Raw genomic sequence first — 23,898 nt, forward strand, 5'->3', positions numbered from 1 at the left:
GCTCTCTTAAAAAAAAAAAACAACACACACACAAAACACATCTTTAACTGGGCAACTACAAAGCAGTGTGACACCATGTTCCTTGCTGCGTTACAAGCATGGCTCTCACGTACATGTTGTTCAAAACTTGCCTTCCTCGGCCAGCAGAATTATTTCAGGCAGGAACTCCTCAGTGCATTCCACCTTGGCTTCTATCATTTCTGACAGCACCATGCTCGGTTTTTAGAAGCATTATTGGCATATACACATTCAGCAGCATAAATATCCTCATTTCCAATGGGGAAAAAAAAATATTCTATGTAAGTAAAGACATAAAAGTTATTCCCCATCCTATTCAACATTCACGCCCTGGAGCTTAGCTAGGAGACAATAACACCCCAACACTGCTGTAACACTGCTATGTAACGGCCCTTGCAGGAAGAAGCTCACTAAAGATTCACCTGAGTACAGCATACACATTTTCTTGCTTCTTACAACACCTTATCTGCTTCTTCTTTATTTAATCACGTCAATATGTATTTTTATAACATGCTCTTTTAAATCTGCCTCTTTAATGTTGACCGATTTGAAACACCTTCCATGAAAGCAGGGCATTCCTTTCAAACATTATACTTTTTAACAGTCCCCCAGCATAACAAAGCATTGAAACACGCTGCAAACAGCATCACGATATAAAGCCCAGGTTTCAGTCTTGATTGCAGTGACCGTAAAAGGAATTTCACTCCAAACCATTGCCCTACCATTGCTGTCTAATTTATCCAACCCATTCAAGCTATGAGCTCTTCTTTAAAAGTTCTTCTCATCCCATTGATGCCAGGCCACCTGCCTCTGCTAATTAGTAGCACCCAGCTCAGGTGCAACTCTACAAGAAGAAAATGGATCAGCTTCTCTGCTGGTCCACTTTGTGCTGCAAGACCAGAACCTGCTGAACTCATGCCTTCCTCCTTCACAAAGGCTTTGTAACTCATTACATCACGTGGTATCTCACGTGAGTGCTGCTAACCTGTAGCTAAAACTTCCATTTTTCATAAATCTTCCTAAAAGAATTCTCCAACACTCATGCCTTCTAGGCAGACCCATGATTTCAGCACTATTTAAAAACACAATTACATTTTCAAATAATACACATAGATAAAAACAGATATCATCCATCACTTATTAGTCACCTTTAGAGCAGGCAGCACGTTCATTATGTTAATGTCCTTCGAGTGTTTAAAGCAACCTTCTGCATTTTAAGCGGAGGCTCTCAGTAAAAGGTGGCACTTAATAAGAAATGGCAATTACTGAGGCATGCTGCTCTCCAGAAGACTGCAGTATGAATTTTAATTTATTTCTGGCCACGTATCAGCTGGGGCTACTGCAAACATTTCAGTTTAGAAGCAGCAGAAAGTACAGTAACAGCACAAACCAAAATAAGAGATGACACTAATCTTCTCTGAGTTTCAATTAAGGCCCAGCACCTTTGGATTAAAGGCTTACTTTAATGAAAAGCCTTAATTAAGCATACATGTGTATAAAATCATCTTAATGAGGTATGGCAGAAATGGAAAAGAAAGCAACCTCTCTGCTTATTAGCAACTTTGAGAAACTCAGTAAAGGATTCAAGGAAAAAAAAAAAAAAGAAAAGCAATACAGAAAAGCTACAAGAATACCAGACTGAGTTCAAGGATGATGAACAGTGAAGCTAAAAGAAGTATAGGAGAGAAGCATTTTTTAGTGTTCTTGTTTTAAAATTGATGCATAGCTGATGATTTTTCTGTAATGCAACGGATTTATTTTGCAGCTATTACAGCATTCACACTTCAAAATAAATTTTAGACAGCACAAAAACAAGTTTTGTACTTTATTTGCTTGGTAAAATTTATTACTAAAAATATCTTTAAAAGAATAAATTATAAAATCTCCCTTTATGATATTACTGAGTCAGGTTGGGTCTCGGGCAAACTTGTAAGCTCACTTTAAAAACTGTTATTTTATCTTTCTGTCCTCAGAAACAAAGGGTGATTTCATGTCATTATAGCCACTTCAGATGTTTTTTACATCTTCCCTTGCACTACAGAGGTATTCTCATTTCCAGATTTGAATTTAAAGTAATTACTTATAATTACAGAGAAGAAATGCATCCAGTGGATTAATCACTCCATTTATATTCTGCTCAAAGGATTACTCTTAGGACAACATCACTCCTTTCTCTTGGAAAATGTCACTTCTACAAGAAAATGATAAGAAAATGATTTTTTTTAGGCCAGTAGCGCTTGAGAAGGAATTGAATGCTATTTAAACCCAAAAGATTATTAAAACGGCACACCTGGATTTAAGGCAGCATCTGTGCCTGTCCTCTGCTTGGGAGATAAAGGATCTGCAAGTGAGAATGCCAAGGGAAAGAGCCAGTGAAAGCCTATGTTCATACTATGGGCGAAAAATGCCTTTGCATTTCATCTCTCTGGGCCAGAGAGATGGACACCAGTGGTTATCACAAAGAAGGGCAGTGCTTCTGGCTCAGGTTTGGTCCAAATCCTGAAAAGTCCCAGTAAGAGATGTGTCCCCTTGAGCCACCACTTCTTGCCGGGACTGAGGACAGGACAGCAGGTGACAGGGGTCTTTGGTTTCACCTTTATGGATACAGCTCATCTCTTCTCTTTGCATATATTATTTCTTTTGATAACTCTATAGATTTGCCAAAATTGCAAGTCACACATAATGGCAATCGTGTTCCTTCTCTCAAAGCCACCAGTGCATAACTTCAAATGGGATAGCATTGCTTTGGTTAACAGGAGAAAATGTGAGTCCTTCTCCTCACCCAGCAAGAAAGACAGCCACAACAACCACGCTATCCAACTTAATGGTGTTTTTCAGGCTGGAGCCACTGGTGATTGAAATTATCCTCATTAGATCGTAGGTAAACACCCCGCTGGTGCTAACACAGCACTGATAGCAGAACACTTGGCTGAAGGCTGTGCGTTCCCAGCACTCCAGGTTCTCTGCCCCGCCCAGACCTTTCGTTGCCAGGCATTTCTGGCAACGTTCATGTTCCTAGAGCCAACTGACTTTTGTACATCTGTCTGGAGACGATCGATGGAGCATCATCGTTTTTACAAGGTATGACTGCACATCTTTGAAAGAAGGCGAAAGGGTGGGGAGAACTGTAGGAGCAGGCAGATAAACCCATTACCTGCATAAAAATAATATATTCTTGTCGCTCCAAAAAAAATGCCTCCTATTTATATGAAACAAAGAGCACAATATCACTGTTTGATAGAGCAAATTCTCATCTGCAAAACACTAATTTTCAGCATAGTCACCACCACTAGCTATGCACTTCTACCAGCAATGAACAAGACCCTGTATGCCACACTCATGAAAATCTGCATGGCCATCCAGAGCATGGCTTGTCTTTCACACTGCTGTTGACACCGTTGAAACCCACCATCCACCCACCTCACTGTTCTGACGTCCACTGTTTGGTCTCCAAAAAATTCAGCAACAGTCAATGAATGTCAATGGGTGCAATTTTTTTCCTCCTGGAGGAATTCAGTGACTCACATTTTCTTCATACTCATTTCTGTGTCAGTTGCCATAGTGTCAGGCTGCCCCTCTGCTGCCATCTGTCACAAAGCAAAAAAAAAAACAACATAACAGAATATTGGCAGGAAGGTTCACCCTCTACTGCCGTATCACCAACATCCACCGCTGATGTGCTGGGCCAACAAAATAAAAGGAGGCATTGCTTTTAGAGCATCTCTCATATTTAGTGTTCTGGAAAACCACGTTTCCCTTGAGATTGTTTTTAATTGAAATTAAATGTGCTTGGGCATGCCAGACTTTTATAGTCCATGATGAGTTTATTGCATACAATAATTATGAACTCCGTAATTAAAACTGAAAAATTACTGCTATTTTATTTAATATGAACAACAAATCAAAGATATCATTTTACTTTTTGTATGTTAAAACTGGAATGTGTCAGAAGCATCAATCTTAGACTTTGTGTCACTGTAATTGTATGTTAGGCTTCAAGTAAGCGAGTTGCGTGTGGATAAAAGCCTTTGACAAGTCAAACACTTTGGCTAAGATTTCTTTTAATTTAGTATCACATATATCTTTTTAGATCATTTGCAATAATAATTATGGAAACTTTTTTCCTTGCTAGGGCCTCTCCTCTGAACGAGAGGGGATAGCAGTTTCTGCAGTTGCTTTGCAGGATCATATAATACACAGTCATCAGCTCCAAGGTCTTTCGTTAGCAGATCCTATGAAGTCAAGGTCAAGGAACACCAGGAACATTTACAGACTTGTGAACAAAGACACGGTCAAAGCAGTGATAGATACTGGGCTACAAAAAAAGAGCACTCACCAGAAGAATAAAGAAGATGAGGAAAAGGAGTACGTTCTTGATCCCAATCCTCCACAGCTAACCTTAGGTAAACTTCTTTATATTCTTATTTGTGATTTTTTTGTCTTTGTTTACTATAACTAAAATGAGGTATCTAGTCTTTTTATTGAATAAGGTAATTCAGTGCTAAACAGATTAAGTTCTTATTTTTAAATTTGTCAATATCTGACCATTTAAGGTTGCCATATTAATGGTCATTTAAGCAGTAGAATTGTCATCAGTGGCTTGAATATGGCTTTAGAAATGTATTAAGACTTACTCTTCTTATGACAGTGAATGTAAAAAAGAAAAAGAAAAGAAACAACCTAGAGCAACTTGAGGAAGAAGAATTTTTCATTAAAGGGCAGGAAGTCTTTTCCACCATTTTAATACACTTTGCATACTGACTACAGTAACTTTCATTACCTTATATTCGCATCTTAAGCTAGGATACCGTGTTTATTTTTGAGATTGCAGTATGAATAAGATGACTTTTTGTGTTTTTGAAATGGTTTCTTTTATTCCTTATTCAATAAAAAGACACTTGTGCTGTGTTAAATGTATTCTGTTAATATATACCCACCTTTACTCAAAGTTAAAAAGGTTTGTTTTTACTATGGTCCTGGGGCTAAATCCAGGAAGAATTAACACCTGTAGCTAAATACCTTTTTCAAATTTAGAAACAAACTTGCAACAAGATAAAAGTCACAGATGTGAGGGCTTGGAATGATGCCTGGTGAGAAAACTCACTTTCAAATAGTATTATAATAACGCAGTTGTACAGCAGTGACAGAAAAAAAAAAAAGGACAAATCCATGAAGCGTCTCAGCAGAGCAGGGCTCCAAATGTGCTTCCTGGCAACCAGTTTCCATTCTTTGCTTCCCCTTAAGTGTTTCTACAGTATTCTTGCCTTGACCATCTCTCTTCCATCCTTTTGGTTGTCTTCATTAGTCTTTTCTTAGTGTCTTGCAGCTCCACAATTTACAGTTTTAAACGTCATGAATTTCATCATCGTTAATAATTATTTTATTTATTCTTTTTTTATAAAAACGCCCTGAGGCCTCTCTGAAGATCATGTTGCTTTTGCTGGAGGAGCTGTCACAGTAGTCCAAGCTCAAAAGAGAACCATGTAAATCAATGAAGCTCCATACAAGCACAGGCATCTGCCTTTTGGAATCAGCGTGAGGTTGAGAGGGTAACTTAGGATAATACACAATAAGTGAGTGCAGCAAGCGTTTGGACAAAGGTAGTAAGACAAGGTGATTATTAGTATGTTTGCTTGGTTATACTTCTAAAGATGGGAGGGTTTTTTCTTTGGTTCCGTTTGAAGAGGAATTTGAAAGAGGAGAGGATTCCAGGGGCAAAGCCAGCAGAGAGCTATTGGGGTTAAGGCAAATACAAATAACGAGTGATTCTAGAAGCTAAAGGTTGTGGTGAAAAAATGCAGACCAAGTGTGAGCATGTTCTCTGCAACTATAAGGCAAAGTATTTTCTCCTTAAATCCCAGCACTGACTGAGAGATCCTATATGAATGTTTGTGCAACTGATTCCAAAGAATGTGCTGAAAGATTTTAAGAAGTCATTGCCATTGTGTCTGTGTTGGCTTATTAGTATTTTCACCTGTAATCTCTCATTAATGTATAATGCCTGTGTCAGACTTTCTCTTTTTAAGAACTCTGTGTTTTAAACCTTTAACTTGTGAAGCAACTTTGAAAATGTAATTTAATGCGTTTTTTCCTTCTTGAGTTTGTAGGCAATCAAACAGCCTCCGAGGGTTCGGTCATTAAATTTTTCTCAACGGGGGCTTGCATCCTAAAAGCTAATTATAAGGGCTTAGAAGATATCGTATGTAATTACTTTGCTAATGTTCGTTTTAGGATAAATAACTCAGTTGTAAAGTGAGTGTGTGGGTAAGCAGGTTGGGCTTCTGAACAGTGTATAAGGATGAAAACTCTTGGATCTCTTGAGCTGTGATAAATGTAGGCTTTCGTTACTTATTTTTATTCCAAGTGCTGCTTCAAAAATATCTTCACAGGGCCTTTTACATCAATCACATATCACTTCTTCTGTGTCCTGCTGCCAGTTTTCCTTCATCAACTGTGTTGTGTAATAGCTTTCCTTCTAAACACCTGTGTAACCTGTCCCTCACAAATATCCCATCTGGTTTATATTATTTAGAAGTTAATTTTTGCCTCCAATCTCTTCCTATTTGGCAACTTTAATCATCTTTTTGTGGAAGTATTTAATAAGCTTTCTTTAATTTTTTTAATTTTTTTTTTCACTCTGGGCATGCACGAAGGGCTTCCCCAGTGCCATCCCAATGTCTTCCCTAAAGCAGTTTCTGACCACAGTGATTGGAAGAAAATAAAGGGTAGGCATTTTTATTCTCTAGCATTGTCTTCCATGCTATGACTGGTTTGCTGTGTATCCAGATTCTGTCATAGTAAAGACTATCCACACTTGTCTATTAGACCATCCAGATAGGATCCTCTTTTCTTACTAATCTACAGATAGTCTTAGCTACTTCTGTCAGGTGAAACTTGATTTTTGTTTTTAGTAAAGATAAGATACGAAATCAGATTTGTTTGGCGTCTTTGAAGGATGTTCTCTGCTATAAGGAAGCTTTATGCCAAGAGTTTGGTTGGATCTGCTCTGTGGTACAAGTAAAAGAGTTGGCCCTTTCCCACTTACAACCAATGCTCTCTACTCGGCATCATTGCTTTACATTCTAACTATTTAATATACCTCTTCTTTTCTGATTTTAGCAAATATGATGGATGCCCCATCACGGACTCATGTTTTAGGTTATTGCACATACCTCAGGCATTCCTCCACTATCTTCATTCAGCCCATAGAAGTTTGCTCTGCTTTTCAGAATGACATAGGTCTATTCTTTACTGTACCAACTAGCATTTTTCTTTTACTGATCCTGGCCTATATCCCATAAATGGGGGAAATACTGTATTTTCACAAAGTCTTTCTTTGAGAAGACAGATTTATCATTGACGTTCAGCGTGGTACTTCACAGTTATCATCTGAGACTGCCTAGCTGAGCTGTCACAATGCCCCTAAAACTGGTGTCCTGTGACCATCTCTTTTGTTTCTTTTTGCTCCTTCTATTTTATCCATCACAGTCTCATCTTACATTGTTCCATCAGCAACTGTTTTTTATTATACCACTTTATCCATTTTTCTTTGTTTCAGGAATGCAGAAATGTAAAGTTAAATAAACCCTTACAAACACGTTCTAACAGATTTTGTTTGTACTGACACTTTGAAATTGTGTTACTGTGCATTGTTTCTTTGCATAGTTAATAATCCCCATTTTATAGCTGTGAATAGGTATCACATTCATACTACTCGGCAAATAGTAGCTTACATTAAAAAAATCCCTATATAAATCTCGTATCTATAAGAAGTTCTGAAAATTAGTAAACAGCTAGCAATTATTAGGAAGTATGTTGCCTGCCAGTGAGATGTGAGTTTGTGAGATGATAAATTTGTATGAAGCATTTGTACACAGTATTTTTAAATGAATGTATGATCAATGAACTTCACAAGGAGAACATCCATTGTCTGCATCTGCCAGTGGATTTTATCCGGTGATTTGTTGTTCTTACTCTCTGCAGCTCAGAAATTAGGACTAGTTGAGCCCCCTTCCCTCCCACTGACTGCTGAAGAATGGACAAAAATAAAGCAGAGATCCATACAGCATGGAGATTCCATCCAGCCCTGTGCAATATGCAGGGAAGAGTTTGCACTTCAGCCTCAGGTACGTGTGTAACTGTGGACTACACCATTGTACTTAACTAAGATTTTCCAGAGTTACTCCTAAATGTCACTTGCTGGAGGTACAGAAGAAAGAACTGAGAGGTTCAACTTTAAGTATTCAGCAGCTTTTAGTATTAAGTATTTAGTATTATTTAAGTGTTAAGTATTTAGTATTAAGATGCCATTTAGTATTTAGCAGTATATTGCTATGTTGGTCAACTCTGATGTACTTTGCAAGTGGGATGGTAGAGAAAGGTTGGTAATGTTTGTTCACTGGTGTGATTATGACAGTAGTGGAAAAGGTAATCAGCAGTTTTGCTAGATTTTTTCAAAGCAATTATAGGCTATATTTTGCTCCATTTAAACTCCCATTAGATATGAACTTTGGCTTTGTTAATCAAAATTATAAATACACACTAATTAATCGATGTAAGTTATATTTTGTATTCTTGCAAGTTTTATTACTTTGTAGTTTAATTCAATAGTTATTTCCATTTGGAAAATGGAAGTAGGTGTGCTCTTAATACCATTCAATCTCTTAGCTATGTGAGCATTTCTTCAGACAACATTTTACCTTGGTGTCTTTATTCAATGCCACGCATGTAGCGTGAGCGCATCCATCGTGCTTTATTAGATCCTCTCATGTATCATCTTGAAAATGTGAAGCAAAAGGGATGAGTGACTGATTGAAGAGGAGTGCTGCTCTCACAAACCCAAGATGGAAGGGTTTTGCTTCCCTCTATGTGAACATCATTAACTGTAGGTGGACAGTTGTCCAAAGACAGGTGGGATGGATCTGGCGAAAGACCATTCTACCCTAGAAGTCTAAAGTTGGACAAGAGAGAGCAAAAGACAGCAGTAATTAAGGTCACGTCAGTTTTGGCACAAAAAGGGAAATGCCTCTGGAATTCTTTTTTTGTCCTCAGAATTTCTGTTTAGTTTTCCTCCCTCAAGGGAAAAAAGCCACTGTATCTGAAAGCTTTCCCTTCAGCTGGCCGCTAGCCATTAATCCTTTTGTGTTTGCCAGCTCAATAGTGCACACTACTTGTTCTGGTTTCCACTCCTTCCCCAATTTTCCCTTCCTCTAAGAGCCAACTGCTGTTTTTTTGTCCAACTCTATCTTTTGTCAGGGTGGAGATCATCAGCTTTTGGTGGGAACTTAGGTCAGATAAAGGTGAAGTTTCCTTGTAGCCCGTGAACATGCTTTCTCTTTTCTTGCATTTTTTTTTTTCATCTTTTTGTGTATTTTGATGTTGTTTTTTTTTAATGTATGAAATGTTGCATTTGATTTATATCACTTCTTGAACTTTCATGTTTTTATGGGGAAGAGAGGGAAATCACCTTTCATTTTAAATACTTGTTCCAGAATGTTTTGCTCTTGTTAAGAGCAGTTGGCATCTCTCACTTTCTGCCACTCCATGTATTGTTAACACCGAATTCACGTACTGGTTTAAGCTGTAATTTATTAATTCCTACAGAAGACTGATATTATTTTTACCAGAAAGAACACACTAGTCACCAGAAGAAAGTGATGAGCTTTCAGGCAGTCAGGATTTTCCTTGTTGTCAATATTTTTTTACTCTTCAGCTTTTAGAATGGATTAAAGATAGTTTTCTCTGTTTTTTTCTATGTAAAACAGGTGTTGCTGTCATGTTCCCATGTATTCCATAAAGTGAGTATGTTTTTATTTAACAATTCAGGCATATAGTATGTGTTTTAAGTTACTTAAGTGAATATTTCAGTGAATTAATGTAACCATTTTGAAAAGGAACTTTAATTCCAGATTCTTAAAATAAAAAATATAATTTAAAACTATTGAATGATGAGGTTCTTTATCCCCCTATATTGTCTTTTTAAAACTTTATGGGAAAACGTAGTTTCTAACTGAGTTACATATACTAAACAAGAACAGCCTAACTCAAAAAAAATTAAAAACAAATTAAAAAATCATGAGAATATACATAGATTTACAATATTTTTAGCATTTTAGTTATAAAAATATGTATTATGTATGCTGTTCATGGCTTGCTGAATACACATTTCTTACACTCTGTAATCTAACCTCTTTCATCCTTCCCAGTGATATCAAATACGTAGTAGATAATTGCAATTATTTTTTCAGGCATGTCTGAAAGCCTTTGAAAAATTTACGGGCAAAAAGTCTTGTCCTTTGTGCAGGAAAAAGCAGTATCAGACCAGAGTGATACATGACGGGGCCCGCTTGTATAAAATAAAGTGTGCCATCAGGTAAGCCCTGCTTCTGCTGGAGGTGCCATCACTGGGCAATATTTATTTCAAAATAATATTCTGACTTAAAACTTTAATGAGAAACTAAACAGAAGAAATGAACAGTAAAATAATGTAAATTTAAGCTTCCTCCTGAGCAATCTTGTTTCTTACAGAATTCAAGCCTCCTGGAGGGGATTCGTTGTTAGAAAATGGTATAAAAACTTGAGAAAAACAGTGCCTCCTAAAGACAGCAAACTAAGAAAACAGTTTTTTGAGGAAAAGGTATGTTTCATTTACTTCTTTGGTCCATTCTTTGATCTGATTCAGCTCCCTTAAGTCTAAACTCTTGAGTGTCAGCTCTCTACCCTTTCATTTATTCCTTGTCACTCATATCAAGCAAGCAGCATTGGAGACACCCTGTTAGTCTCCTCATCCCACCCTATTTTCAACACAAAAGTAGGGAAAATAATTTAGATTCTTAAGGCCTACCTTAATATGTAATTTACTATATGTTGTTCTATATGTACAACAAGGCTTTTTGTGAGAGTCTGTATCTCCTTCCTCTTTGTGATTAGGCACAGTAATCTGTTTTCTATGAGGGGCTATGGTTTAGCAAGAAGAAAAATTAATTAATCCATAAACAATCACGACTTCTTTGCACTGTCATTGTTTCTTCACATGCCACTGAACTGGGTAGCTCCATTCTGTGTATTTGCTGTTCTCCAGCTTCTGCTCTAACCCAACTCAGGCTGATGATGGAGGGTCCTTCAGCACTGGAGGTGGATTTGATGGAGGGTGCTTAAACGTTTATTTTTGGAAGAAGTGAATAAATACTTCAGTAGACTGTGACTGTCCTCAAGTATCAGGATGAGAACAGGCAACAGAAACAGATTTTTCTGCATGGACGACTTTGGGAACAAAGTCTGCCTCTTTCCCAACAAGGCTACCCACTTTCGGTGGGCTCAGAATACCATCCTTAGTTACATATGTTGTCTCAGTAAAGGGAAGCTAAAGAACATTTCTAAATATGCTGAAAGTTCCAGCTGAGCATCACTTGTTAAAATTTCTCTCAGCTGAATACAGATGTGTACAGTAGCTGTCACTAAACTACCCATGGAGTGTTAGCGTATAGAGCTCCTATCTTAGAGAACTTCTTTTTAGGGGTAAACAAACTGATAAAACTGCTTACATTTCATCAGATGATTGTAAACCACAGGATAATCTTTAACATAGATTTCGTGTATCATTCACAGCATTGGGAAATCATTCTCATACATGACATTTCAGGATTTGTAGAGAACAAAATGAATGCTACTTTTTCACTTTTGTTTAAGAATAAATGTATAAAGTTGTCACACATGGATTCATAGAATCATAGACTCACAGAATCATAGAATAGCCTGGTTTGAAAAGAACCACAATGATCATATAGTTCCAACCCCCCCTGCTATGTGCAGGGTCGCCAACCACCAGACCAGGCTGCCCAGAGCCACATCCAGCCTGGCCTTGAATGCCTCCAGGGATGGGGCATCCACAACATCCATTTAAACCTGGATTAGCTAGGTTTAAATGAATTTGGTGCCAATTATGATTAAAGGATATATACCAGATGACAGATGAGTTTTCCTGGAGTTAGCTCTTACACATTTAAGTGCTGGTCAAAGAAAACACTGAAGAAATTTTTCATGAGAATCTATCCATTTCCAGATGCTAAAAAGCTTTTCTAAAATAAATTTTGCCTAAAAAAAATTGTGGCGCTTTTAAAATGTCACTTCCTAAATGTTAACATAATCAAACAGCACCTCAAGTGGAAAAAAAAAATCAAATTTTTAATAATCCTTCCTCCTCTGGAAGAATCACAAAGGTTAAATGCCAAGTTTCACGCTCTTAGATAAATATCACAAAATAAAAAATGAATTCTGAAATATTAGCACTTATTTTGGTGTGATATTACTTATTACACCTATGATTAAAATTTCTAATAACTCAGATCAAAGGAGATAGAAAAGGTCAGAAACCAAAGCGCGCAACTTTTTAGCACTACTTCACGCAGAAACAGGGCGTTGCTTCAGCATATGAGGTAGCAAATTTCTTTGATCCTATCCATAAATGTCACTTGTGCACGTCATTTAATTGAGGCATAGCCTTTTATTGGTGCAATTAAATCTTTTCAAACGCATTACATTATCTCCAGCTTTGCTAAATGTGTTGACCGTTGTTTAGGAAGCTGGGTAAGTCACGTTGAGATGGGGTGGCTGACTTTAGGTTCGTTCTCCCCCTCTGTGTGATTTCTCCCAACGATTTTAATTTAAATCTCACCAAACAGTATAATGGTCCTAAAATTTGTTTAGTCGTTTGACTTCCTTTATCACATGGAGATGGTAAACATTCTGTTGCTAACTTCAAGTGGCTCCAAGCAGCCAAACGAGGAGGATATTAAACCAGTAAAAGCTTATCAACTGATTCATTGATATGCTGTAAATTCCAGCCTTTTCATTTTACTTTTGAGGGTTGCCATAAGTCAACACATTAGTAAGCAATTTGCTGACACTGGATCACTTTAAAAGGCTTCCCTGTGGACAAAGTTCATGCCGGTGCTTTGTTTCAACGTTTTGTTTTATCATAGCCTTGTGCTGCCCTACAGATGACTGAAGCAGTTTTGCATACCAACAGAGTATTTCAAATCCTCTGCTTATGCTTTGCTATTCGTGTTTTAAGAAGTTACAGACGAAATAGAGGTATGGCATTTTCAGAAGTAAATTCAGTTAGTTTCAGATCTGGAAAAAAAAAATGACTGGGTGTTACACAGCAGGATTTAATATTTAAATCCTAGAACATGTTAACATAAGGTTAACAAATGATATAAACTGCTCATTGCTTTCTGTTTATTTTAATAGTAATTTGCCAGTTAACATAAATTTGGGGTGATATTTTAGTTTAAAATTTCTTCCTTCTCAACCCTAGGCTTAATTTGCTGATCGATGGGATATGGGTTGGGTCACGCCATGCTGCAGAAAATACAGGAGCAGCTCAAAGCAGATAGTGTCTTAGCAGCAGGGAACTTAATAGAATGCTATCCTCTTAGGCCGGAAAAGAATTTTCCTCCCTCTCTTTTACAGTGTCTGCGCAAAGGAGCTCATGAGGGGACTCTCAGGATCACTTAGTGAAATGGGGTAGAGAAGCACAAGTGCACGCTCAGGGGAGAAATGGAGCTTCTCCCTGCTGAGGGAGAAGGAACAAACAGCGCAGCACAGGAAGAAAAGGGGACACAACTCACTTTAATGCAGCTCCAGCCGCTTTCTCTGCCTCCTGCTTTCAGCTCTCGTTGGTTAATTTCGCTCAGCAGTCGATCTAATCATCTCACAGTGCACAGAGACAGGCCGGGTCCTGGAACTGGCTGCATGCTGATTGCGCTGCTCTCGGATTCACAGGAGTAGACACTGCGTCAGGGATGAGTTAAAATGTAGCTGTTTTTCCCCAAGTTTGGGGTCCTGAGAGGCTCACAGAAAGTTAAAGCATCTTCGTGGCTGCTCTAGCTTTCAGTTACATTGCCCTAGCTTTCTTACAAAAACAGGATATAAAGTATTTTCATCTGGATCAACTTTTACTTGATGCAGACCAGAAACTGGGAATTACGTAAGGTTAAGGTGTAATCTTAGGCCAGGTTAGATGGGGCCCTGGGTAGCCTGCTCTAGTATTAGATATGGAGGTTGGCGGGGGAGGGAGGTTGGAGCTTGATGATCCTTGAGGTCCCTTCCAACCCAAGTCATTCTATGATTCTATGATCTTGTCCTGTACCTTCTGAACTCTGGTTTTAAAATTAAGTCAGAGAGAGCAGTTAATGTTACCGTGTGGAGCAGGTCTGGTTTTAGAAGTCAGGTAACAGCAGTTCAGATTAACCAGTGACATTCCTAGTAATCTTCACTGAATATAGAATTACAACAAACCATTAAAGATATACCAATATGCTGCACTTTAATCAGCTTATTTTGTGTCTCAGTTATTGTTTGGGATTGTTCAGAAACCGCATAGTGTAAATACTGGAGAAGGCGTGCAGTGGGATTTTTGTTTGTTTCCTCCTGCACACATACCACTAAAAATCACTGTTTGCATGAGATAGAATTAGAATTTTTTTCGTTCTAGTCAGTGAGCAATCATAGAGGAAGCACAAGAACATCCATCCAATCTTTGCCAGATATAAAACATCTCCTACAAAGTACAGAAAGTTCTGTATCTAAGTTCTAAAGTTCTGAAAGTTCTAAATCACATCGTGATTTAAATACACTGCACAGGACGCCTCAGGATTTTGTTTTTAGCTAGCTACACTAAGTTAATACATCGGCATTACCTTGCACTGGTAACTAAAGCTGATTGGCGCTAACATACGGATACATCCTTTCAACACACTAGTGTGCTTGAGATAAGACATAATAGGTCTTAGTTATCAGTGGATCAAACTATTAAAAAAAAGAATAAAACATCATCAAGAGCCAACTGACTTCTCTCGTGTTACAGGTTTCAGTATTTCTTATCTGCTCTCTTCTAATGTTTGTCTTCTTCAAGTCTCTACTGAGAAACTACAACTTTCAGTGGAAAACATTCCCATACTTGTACATTACATGCACATATATATATATATATATTTTAGAAAACATCAACTGCTACTGTGAGATTTTTCATAGTTTTAGAAGAAAATGGGAAAGAAACTGAAAGTTTGAAAACTAAATGCTAAGCAAGCTTTTCAGATACTTCTGTGGTTGGTTGATTTTTTGTTGGCAGTTTGTTGGTTGTTTTTTTGTTGTTGTTGTTTGGATTTTTCTCTTTTGTTATTATTTGTGTAGCCATTGGATTTGGCTTCTTGTTTCTATCAGGCCTAAAAGAGTTCACTTTGAATTTTCCATCATAAGGTATGAAGGGTCACTTTTAGAAGTTATAAGGGGAGCACACGTCTTGGTGTGAAAAACTGCCCAAAACTGAAGTGAAACACTAAGAAGGTATTCAGGTACTGACCTAACAACAGCTGCTATTACCCCACCCCTCACTTCCCATCCCCTCCTCCCCGAAAAATGGCTGTTTTCCAATTAAGTTTTCAATCTAACAGCAATCCATTTGCTTTTCAGGTTCAACAGATTAGCAGTCGGCTGCTGAGTTCTTATGACATAAACCTAGATGATTTTCTTTCCAAGATAGATTCTTCTATAGCTGCGTGTCGGGATGCATTTCAGCAGCTGGAAGGAAAAGAAATACTCCTCAGTGAAAATGACTGGGAGAAGATCCAGATGCAGGTTGGCTGGCTTTTTTTCTTTGTTTTTTAAGAACTCCAAACTTATCAGCTTTTACGCTCTTTAAAGGCATGGCAGTCTTCAGCACAATCGAGATTTTTTGGGAGGAAAGCGGGGTTAAGTTTTTTAATATAACCCATTTTAAATCAGGAACATTTAACAAGCATTTATACTTCAGAAGTCTCGTTTTACTTCAGCAGCATCTCTCCTCTTTTCAATTAAAGAGCCCAAGGAGACTGAAGACAAAATTGAGAGTCGAAATGCTGTTCATTTGTCAAAATACACCAGTCATAAAGTTTGAATGCTTTAATTAGTAATTTTATCGATACATTTACATTGCTTCACTACTGTAGAGGTTTTTCTGTTGTTGTCTTTACTCAGGCATTTCGGCAGGAGATAGTTGACTGTCCTATCTGTATCATGCCACTCAGCCCTACTGCTCACCCTGCCTGTGTTTTTTCTGGTACCAGCAATCCGTTTTCCCGACAGACCGTTCTGCTTTCTTGTTCACATTTGTTTCACCATTCCTGTCTTGAAGCGTTTGAAGAGTTTTCCTTGAGAGTGCAACATATTTGCCCTTTGTGCCGCTCATATTATCAAAAGAAGGTCCTCAAGTGTTGACACCCACAGCTCAGTGAAGTACCTCCTGGCAGAGCACAGCTGACAATGCACGGGCATGTTTCTAACTTGGGAACCTCTCAAGATCCAGATCTTTTAAGTAATTTTTTTTAATGTACAATGGCATTCACCTTGTCTTTGGAGAAATAAAAGTTGAGTGCTGTTGCTCTACTTTAATAGTCAGTTTCACCTTTCTTGACATTTTTCATCTCCATCCCTCTGGCACTTTCTCCTTCCCTCATTTTCATTTCTCTCTCCCAGCGATGAGGCACAGTTCCTTTAGGCATTGTGTTCCTTCAGCAGAACTCCTGTTATCCTTTACCATTGTAGTTTTATGCCTGATATGTGGTAGCACAAGCTGCCATTCACAAGAACAATCAGTACTGTCACTGGGGTCACTGCAAGAAACACATTTTCCTTCAGCCAAGCTTGCCAACCAGAACCCCGGCTGCTGCTTCTGCTTGAACAACTGTGACCAATCTCAGTTCGCTGTTTGCAAATAAGAAATGACCCTCAAAGACCAAGGATCACTTCAGAACTTCTGAGAACTATGGAACCAGTAAGTACTCATCTATTTTAGCAGGAATAAAAATGTGGTTATGACTTTTCAGCTGTACGTTGCTGAATCCAATTCAGGTCACCACATGTAACTTAGAAGTCTAAGCACAAAGACCATTTCACAGAAGCTACAACAAAAGAATCACAGAAGTAACAAAGATCATTTTGCACAAAAAGGCAATGGCTGATTAACTATTCAAATGGAGAGCTTTCAAATAACGCTGACAAGATCAGATTGTGTCAAGCATCAAGTGAAGCAGTCATCACATTTCCAGGTACATGCATTTAAAGACTTGAGCTAGAATAGACAAATATTCTGATAGGAACTCCTTAGGTAAGAGGTTTCTACAGAGGACAGCATCAAACTGCTGAGAGAACTGGGGAAGTCACTTGTTAAATAGAAGACAAAGGGAAATACAGCCTTTGAGCCTTGGAAATGCTCACGCAAGCAGAAGAGTTGTCTTGCTTACTGTGGATACTTGAGAACCAAATTAAAGCTTAACACATAGCAAGGACCTCTTACATTTCACATTTAGGAAACCTTGGACAATTAAACAACAATATATCGTCAGACAGCACAGAAGTCACAGATATTCCTGGTAGTTAATCTTAGGGACTAACATAGGCATTTTTGATCCTGTGCAGTTGAATGGCTCAGATGTCTGCAGGTCCTTTCCAAATGTACAATTCTTGGACTTCTTTTAAAGAAAACAACACTGAACTCTCCAGTGACACCATTTCAAAGAGTTTAAGAACCATCACATTATTAAAGAACTTAAGAATTGCACTTCAGTCATACTGTTGATATCACACGATCAGGATACTTTTCTAACAATCCTCACTTGCTTGGATTGCTGGAATTCTTAAAAACATACTTGTTTTAAGAGCAGGGCTGTTATACCTCTGGGTGTACACGATATATGGTATGTGATGGAGATTCACGTAATTTTTTGTAAGAGAATCCCAAAAATACATTAAATGCAGGAGGGATGGAAGGCAATGCAGTTATTCACACCAACTACTAACAGAACCATTCAGAATGCTTAGGACGCCACAGATCTTTCTCATTGCTTTAAATAATACAATCAAAACCCCATTATGAATCACACTTTATTGAAAACACAGTTTAAAAGTTTTAAAAAAAAAAAAAAGCTTCTTCCTACAAAACACTGGAATGTAACATTTCAAACAATGGGGAAAAAAAACTACAACCATGGCTTTTCACACACAAAAAAAGTCAACCTGACCAAGGCAGCAAGAATTATTTTCATCAAGTTTTTTAACACAGCAAAGTAACCACAACTGAGAACACTGCAAAACATATTTCTGGATGACCTAAGATACTCTAAGACGGGTTTGGTGGGGAGAAGGTATTCATACAGAATATTGTTCTGTTTGCATTAGCAAGGAGAGTGTCATTTTTCAGCATATTTTACCTTGGTCCAACATACCACCATGTGAAAAAAAAGCTGTTGCTTAAGACTACAGACTCTACAAGCACAAACTGGACCAACAAAGTACAACTAAATCCATTCAACATCATTCAGGTTTGCATACAGTTAAGATTGTGCAATTTTTTTCAATTTAGAAAACCTAAGACCAATCTAAATGAGCAACACTACAGTGAAAAAACTGGAAGTGCCTGAGGGGAAGTACCTGCTGCCATTCTTACAGCGACAGCAGCAGCAACATCAACAGGAGCACTCATTCAGTACCGTAGCTCTTATGGACACACCAGCAGAGGCCACCTGAAGGTGACCAGGTGTGATGGATGGCCAGCAGCACCCTGGTGCTCTCATCTCCTCAGAGGGGATTTTAGAGACAGTGCATTTCAGAGTAATGCACTTTTTTTATCTAGGTAATGTAGGATTTGGTTCTCAGCCCAAGGAAGTAAAGGACACCTACCCTCCTTTTGTGTACATGTACATTTTATGCATGTTAAGATTTCAGATTCTTGACCCAAATGCATCCATTTTCTGTCCTCTCATTTTAAAGCAACAGGACTCAGACCAAACTAGACAAAAGTACTTTGAAGTGCACATCTAAAACAAAATGAAAACAGGCTCCAATTTGTTCTGTAAAACAATATAAACCCAGGGTGGAAACAGCCACAATGATTTTGTGAAACTATGTGTTTTGGCCTAGGTTGAGAAAACCTATGGCTGGGGGGAAAACAGGTCATACATCAGCTCATTTCCTCCTTAGCATTTAAACACAACCATTACATTCCCAGCACAGGACATGCCATCACGCTGCATTTCTTCATGGTCATTTCACACGGAGGTCTGAAATGTTCATACATCAGCTCCTTCACAAGAACAGCCTTCTGCATGATCTCAGATGGATGGTACAAGGAAGTTGCTTCTTGCACTGAAAAGCAGGTAGACTGCCTTCACGTTACTGTAAGATAAAAGCGTGACTAAGGGATTTCCATCTCACTCCAAATTCAGATCTCTTAGTAAATTCTTACAGCAGCCATACTCTAATGATAGGACTGTTTAATGGAACCCAGTAGTAGAAAACAGATGAAGTGCAAATGAATGAATAAATACTAATATGTTAGTAACAGAAGAACATCATTGCTGCATCTCCAGTGGTGCTCACCCAATATAAATGGACTTGAAAAGATGTTAATAATCAACAATTAAGGCCAAAATTTAGCACAGTTTCATCAGCACTTGAACTTCATTAACTTAAGAATTTAAAATAAGGATTTTTTCTGATGTTCAATTCTAAAGATCAATTAAGAGAAGCATGGAAGAGAAAGGAGATGGTCAGCATAGAGGTGAGCTAGAGCCTTCTCTCCAACTTTTCTGCTCCAGCTTCCCAAAATTGTTTTGCACAGTGGGGATTCTGAAAGTCACATTCAGTCCTAATTTCACACAAGATGCAAACTCCTTCCCATGGTTTTGACTACAGACTCTGAGAACATCAATCACAAGTGATCCAAAACTACAGCAACGAGAACTGTGTAGCAGATGGACAACCCAAGGGCCAAGCTCCTCATGCCTCGAAGAAAGGAGGAGCATCACAGGTTCTTTGGGCAGTGTTAGAGACTTCGTCTGAACGAAGGGCACTGGGCAAGGCAGGAAGAGGTGGCAGAGGTTATCACCAGCTGCAGACATCACCTGCACACCAGGTTGGTCTGAAATCCACATCAAAGCAGCTGTCAGCTTCAATTGCTCTCTTGATAAGATCAAAAGCAGAATTTTTTTAACATTCAAATGCTAATAATGCAACTAGAACAGACTGCTAGTTAACCAACAGCAGTACATTTAAGAGCACAAGATACTAGGTCCTGAAAGATACTAGGTGAGAAGAGTCAGGTATATTTGCATCCTTAGGTAACCTTTAACATTGTTTCAAGTCAGTGCTAAAATGAAAAAAATACCAACAGGAAAGGCATGGGGACCTTACAGTCTTAGCTGAAGCACTTAAAAGGTTCACAGTTCATATAAACTTTCTAATCAAACAAAACAAAGTTTATTTCTTCCTAAAGAGGTTATAAAATTGGCTGTAGTGAGTTGTCCCCACTGAAATGACTTTACCTACATAAAGAATTAATTTATAAATCAGAGTATGCATAAAATAGTAGGATCTAGCTGCACTCCTGCACTTGGCATTCCCAGTTATACATGCTGCTTAAATACAGAACAGATAACGCTCAACTACTGTGCACTACCTGAGCCCACCAAGTTTCTGAAAGAGGAGGAAAAGAAGGGAGAATGTAGGCCAACCCTAACAAATTCACAGAAAGTCGGATGGATGGGATTGCTCTTTGCTTTTTACCTTCTTCCTGTACATTAGAGGGTAAATTTGTTACAAAAAGGGCCAGCTTGTCCTTCCTATGCAGCAGTGAGCCCAGCTGAGCTGCTGCAGACACGGGTGAGGAACAGGAGGGACTGCTGCCGCCCTCTCACAGCTGTTGCTCCTGGTGGCACAAATCAGTTACATGGAGAAGAACACATCCCTCTGCAGCACTGTGTGCATCTGTCCCACTCAGCACAGGGCTGCACGAGGTCCTGCCCACACACACAGCTGCCCCCTGTGTGTCACCCAAGGTGGTACTTCAGAACCAGACAAGGAGAGCAACTTGTCAAATCCTTTAATTTCTATGACACCATGAAGCAGTCAACAGGGGAAAAGACAGTGGAGGAGCAGGGCCAAAGATGAACATCACATTACAAAAAGTAAACAAAGCTTCCTACGAATGCAAAAACCATCACTGTACAGTAACCAATACTGCTATTTATCATCTTAAGGTGTTAAGTATTGACAGTGTGCTTTACACTTAGAAGAAATCCCACGATATTACAGCTCTGCCACTGCACTTAATATTGTGCTACCAACACAGATTAAAGCCAAGAAATGGCTGATCTAAAACACCTAATTTACATCTACTTTTTTGGTCTTGTGTGGTATCTAGTTGAAGATGGAAGCATTTATGTGCTTTTTGCCTCCTAAGAAGTGAGGCAGATGTTAATGTTACTAAGATCAGTTGTATATACCTTGAAGGTATAGACCACCTGACTCTACATGAGTCAAAATACTAGGAATGCATCATCACATCCATTAATGAATTACCAGTTGTGTGTATTTAAGTGACCATATGCTTCTGTGAAAAGTATACAGTGACCTGTATCTTACACACAGGATATTTGAAAGTACCATTGGATCTGTAAGGAGTTCTGCATAAGCATGTCATTTTCAAGGCCAAACATATCATAATGCAGACAGTGTTACAATATAAACAGTTGGTTTTTAAACAAAACACTGTCACTAACTGCACAGGGTAGTTCTGAATTTCTTCTCCACTATGGAAACCACACAGCATCTTTAAGCATCTGTCATATTCAGTGTAAAATACTCTCTTACGGGCTTTACCCACGCATCTCTCTGACTACAGAATCCAGAAGGGGTGGGAGCAGGCACAGTTGTAACATTCGCTTTGAAAAAGTTTTCAAGTTTTGCCTGAACCTCGCGGGCTCATCAGCAGGAGCTGCCTCTGCCCAGCTTAAGTAATTGCCCAACTCACTTTCAGAAGCCACACGCACCTCAGAAGCCCATCTCTTCCTGCCTTCTTGGATGCTGGGACAAACATCTCCGAAATGTTCTGTCTCTACTGAGAGAAGTGTGAAAACCGAGACCTATGTTGGCGCACCCTCAAATCCATTCACTCAAAGACCATATTTATATAACTGTCAAAGCTGCAACAGAAATACTTTAACAAAGCTAACTAGCCTCACTCACAGCTCACCTGCCCCAATAAGACACTAGGACAACTTTGGTCATACTATCACTTATGTAGACGAGTGGATACATTTCAGATGCTTTTAGCTATAATAACACATAAGGCTGCAAGCTCTGAGAATACCTGAATTATGGCCCTAATAAGAAAACTCCCCGTGTTTAAAATGTAAACATTCTCAAACAAATTCTAATTATAGCTCCCTGTTCTTGGCTGAGGAACTGACTCAGAAAACCTTTCTCACTAAAAGAGCATTAAATAATAGAAAGAGATGCCTGTAAATCTTAGTAAAAAATCAAGCAATTTTACTTTAAGTCCTCCAAGACTCAGTACAACACATCAACAGTCAGTTTAATAAGCCTTGAATTCATACTAATCACACAAAAAGTAACTCCAGCATATTTGCTACAGCAGTATTCATATTATGCCCCAGTTCAAGTCAGAAAAGGCAGCCTGCAAAAAAAACAAGAAATTCTCAGGTACACTGGAGCTTGACTTTTGAAACTGTCTTAGAAAACAAAGGAAAAAAAACAAAAACAACTCTCACATTCACACACACACACCTGTAAGTCTACAGCCCAGTGACACACACACACACACACCTGTAAGTCTACAGCCCAGTGCAGCCATCTCAGTAGACACCATCCAACAGCTTCTGACACAGAGTTTATCTCAGAACCCCACTGAAGAGTTAGCTGTCACAGCCTGATCACACTCAAGACCTAAAGCCACAAACAGACATACTTCAGTTTAACAGGAATCAGAATAATCAGGAACACTAACTGATCCACTACATACGGAGCACATACTGAAGCTGTCCTCATTCCAATCCATTTGAACACTACCTGTAACAGAGCAGCACAAAAATGCAAATACAATTTGAACAGCTGGGGTTTTGTTGGTGGGTGCTGGTTTTGCCATTTTTGTATTTTTTTATTATTACTACAGACTGCTAATAGAATTCCTAAGGCAGCAGTGATGCTAAGAAAAATGACATTACACTCACTGATGCCATTCTGAATGTAAGGCCTCTGGGCAGTCAAATTGTAACATCACAGAAATTTGTACTACCAAGCTTGAACACACAAGCTTTACTTATCAAACCAACTATGCCATCTCTATAAGCTTAGATTTAATTTATGGTATCTACATATGTAGTCCTATATACATGTTTGTGTGTACATTAAAAAACAGGCTAGTGAAAGATACTGGATTATGCCACTGAACAGAAATCCTCATAACTACAGTATAAATTCAGAGACATAATTTACTTCAAATTAAAGAAGATTGTAAAAAAAAACAAAAACCACAACCGCAGCCTGCTAGAGTTGTGCAACTTGCATGAGTTACAAGTACTGCTTATACACAGGAGTTCATACAGAATTTTACAGGGATGTACTTGGTAGGGTGAGTGACCTCCACAGTACAACATCATTACAGAATTGTAAGAGTTGTGACGTGGGGTCTACGCAGCTTTTTTTTTTTTTTTCCCTCCAAAGCACACTAGGCTCAGATTTAACACTGAAGTTAATCTTCACTGTGTAGCTCACTATTTAATTAGACATTGCCTGACTACCAGTAAAGCAACCTGGCACTTACAGCTGGGAACAGAGAACTGAAAACATTGGCCTTCCAAGAAAGCTTCATGCTATATCAGCCAACCGAGTCCGACATGATCTGTGGTCTTTATCAGTAACTTTCTTTTTTAAAATGTTTTTAATGGAATTGCTTATCTACTGTCAAGGATGCCCACTCCAAGTAGCTTACATTTCCAATAAGGGTCATACCGGGCTTCAAGTGTATCTTTCTTTTTTTTTTTT

General features: G+C 38.5%; 1 protein-coding gene across 3 annotated transcripts; it reads left to right on the forward strand.

The window, feature by feature from the left end:
- The first annotated feature begins 3,014 nt into the window (after positions 1-3,014).
- Positions 3,015-16,378, forward strand: RNF32 (ring finger protein 32). 3 transcript variants are annotated; one of them, XM_010712391.3, is made up of 8 exons: positions 3,015-3,099; positions 4,151-4,421; positions 8,002-8,144; positions 9,783-9,815; positions 10,266-10,390; positions 10,546-10,654; positions 15,493-15,657; positions 16,036-16,378. In XM_010712391.3, exons 1-8 carry the CDS (start codon positions 3,028-3,030, stop codon positions 16,273-16,275), a joined length of 1,158 nt encoding a protein of 385 aa, XP_010710693.2. In that variant the 5' UTR covers positions 3,015-3,027; the 3' UTR covers positions 16,276-16,378. The 3 variants fall into 3 exon arrangements, with proteins under 3 accessions (XP_010710693.2, XP_019471798.1, XP_019471797.1); XM_019616253.2 differs by having other exon boundaries at positions 4,245-4,421; XM_019616252.2 differs by having other exon boundaries at positions 4,248-4,421.
- Positions 16,379-23,898: the final 7,520 nt, after the last annotated feature.

The sequence above is a fragment of the Meleagris gallopavo genome, chromosome 6 (assembly GCF_000146605.3).
Source record: "Meleagris gallopavo isolate NT-WF06-2002-E0010 breed Aviagen turkey brand Nicholas breeding stock chromosome 6, Turkey_5.1, whole genome shotgun sequence".
In the NCBI taxonomy this organism is placed as follows: Eukaryota; Metazoa; Chordata; class Aves; order Galliformes; family Phasianidae; genus Meleagris; species Meleagris gallopavo.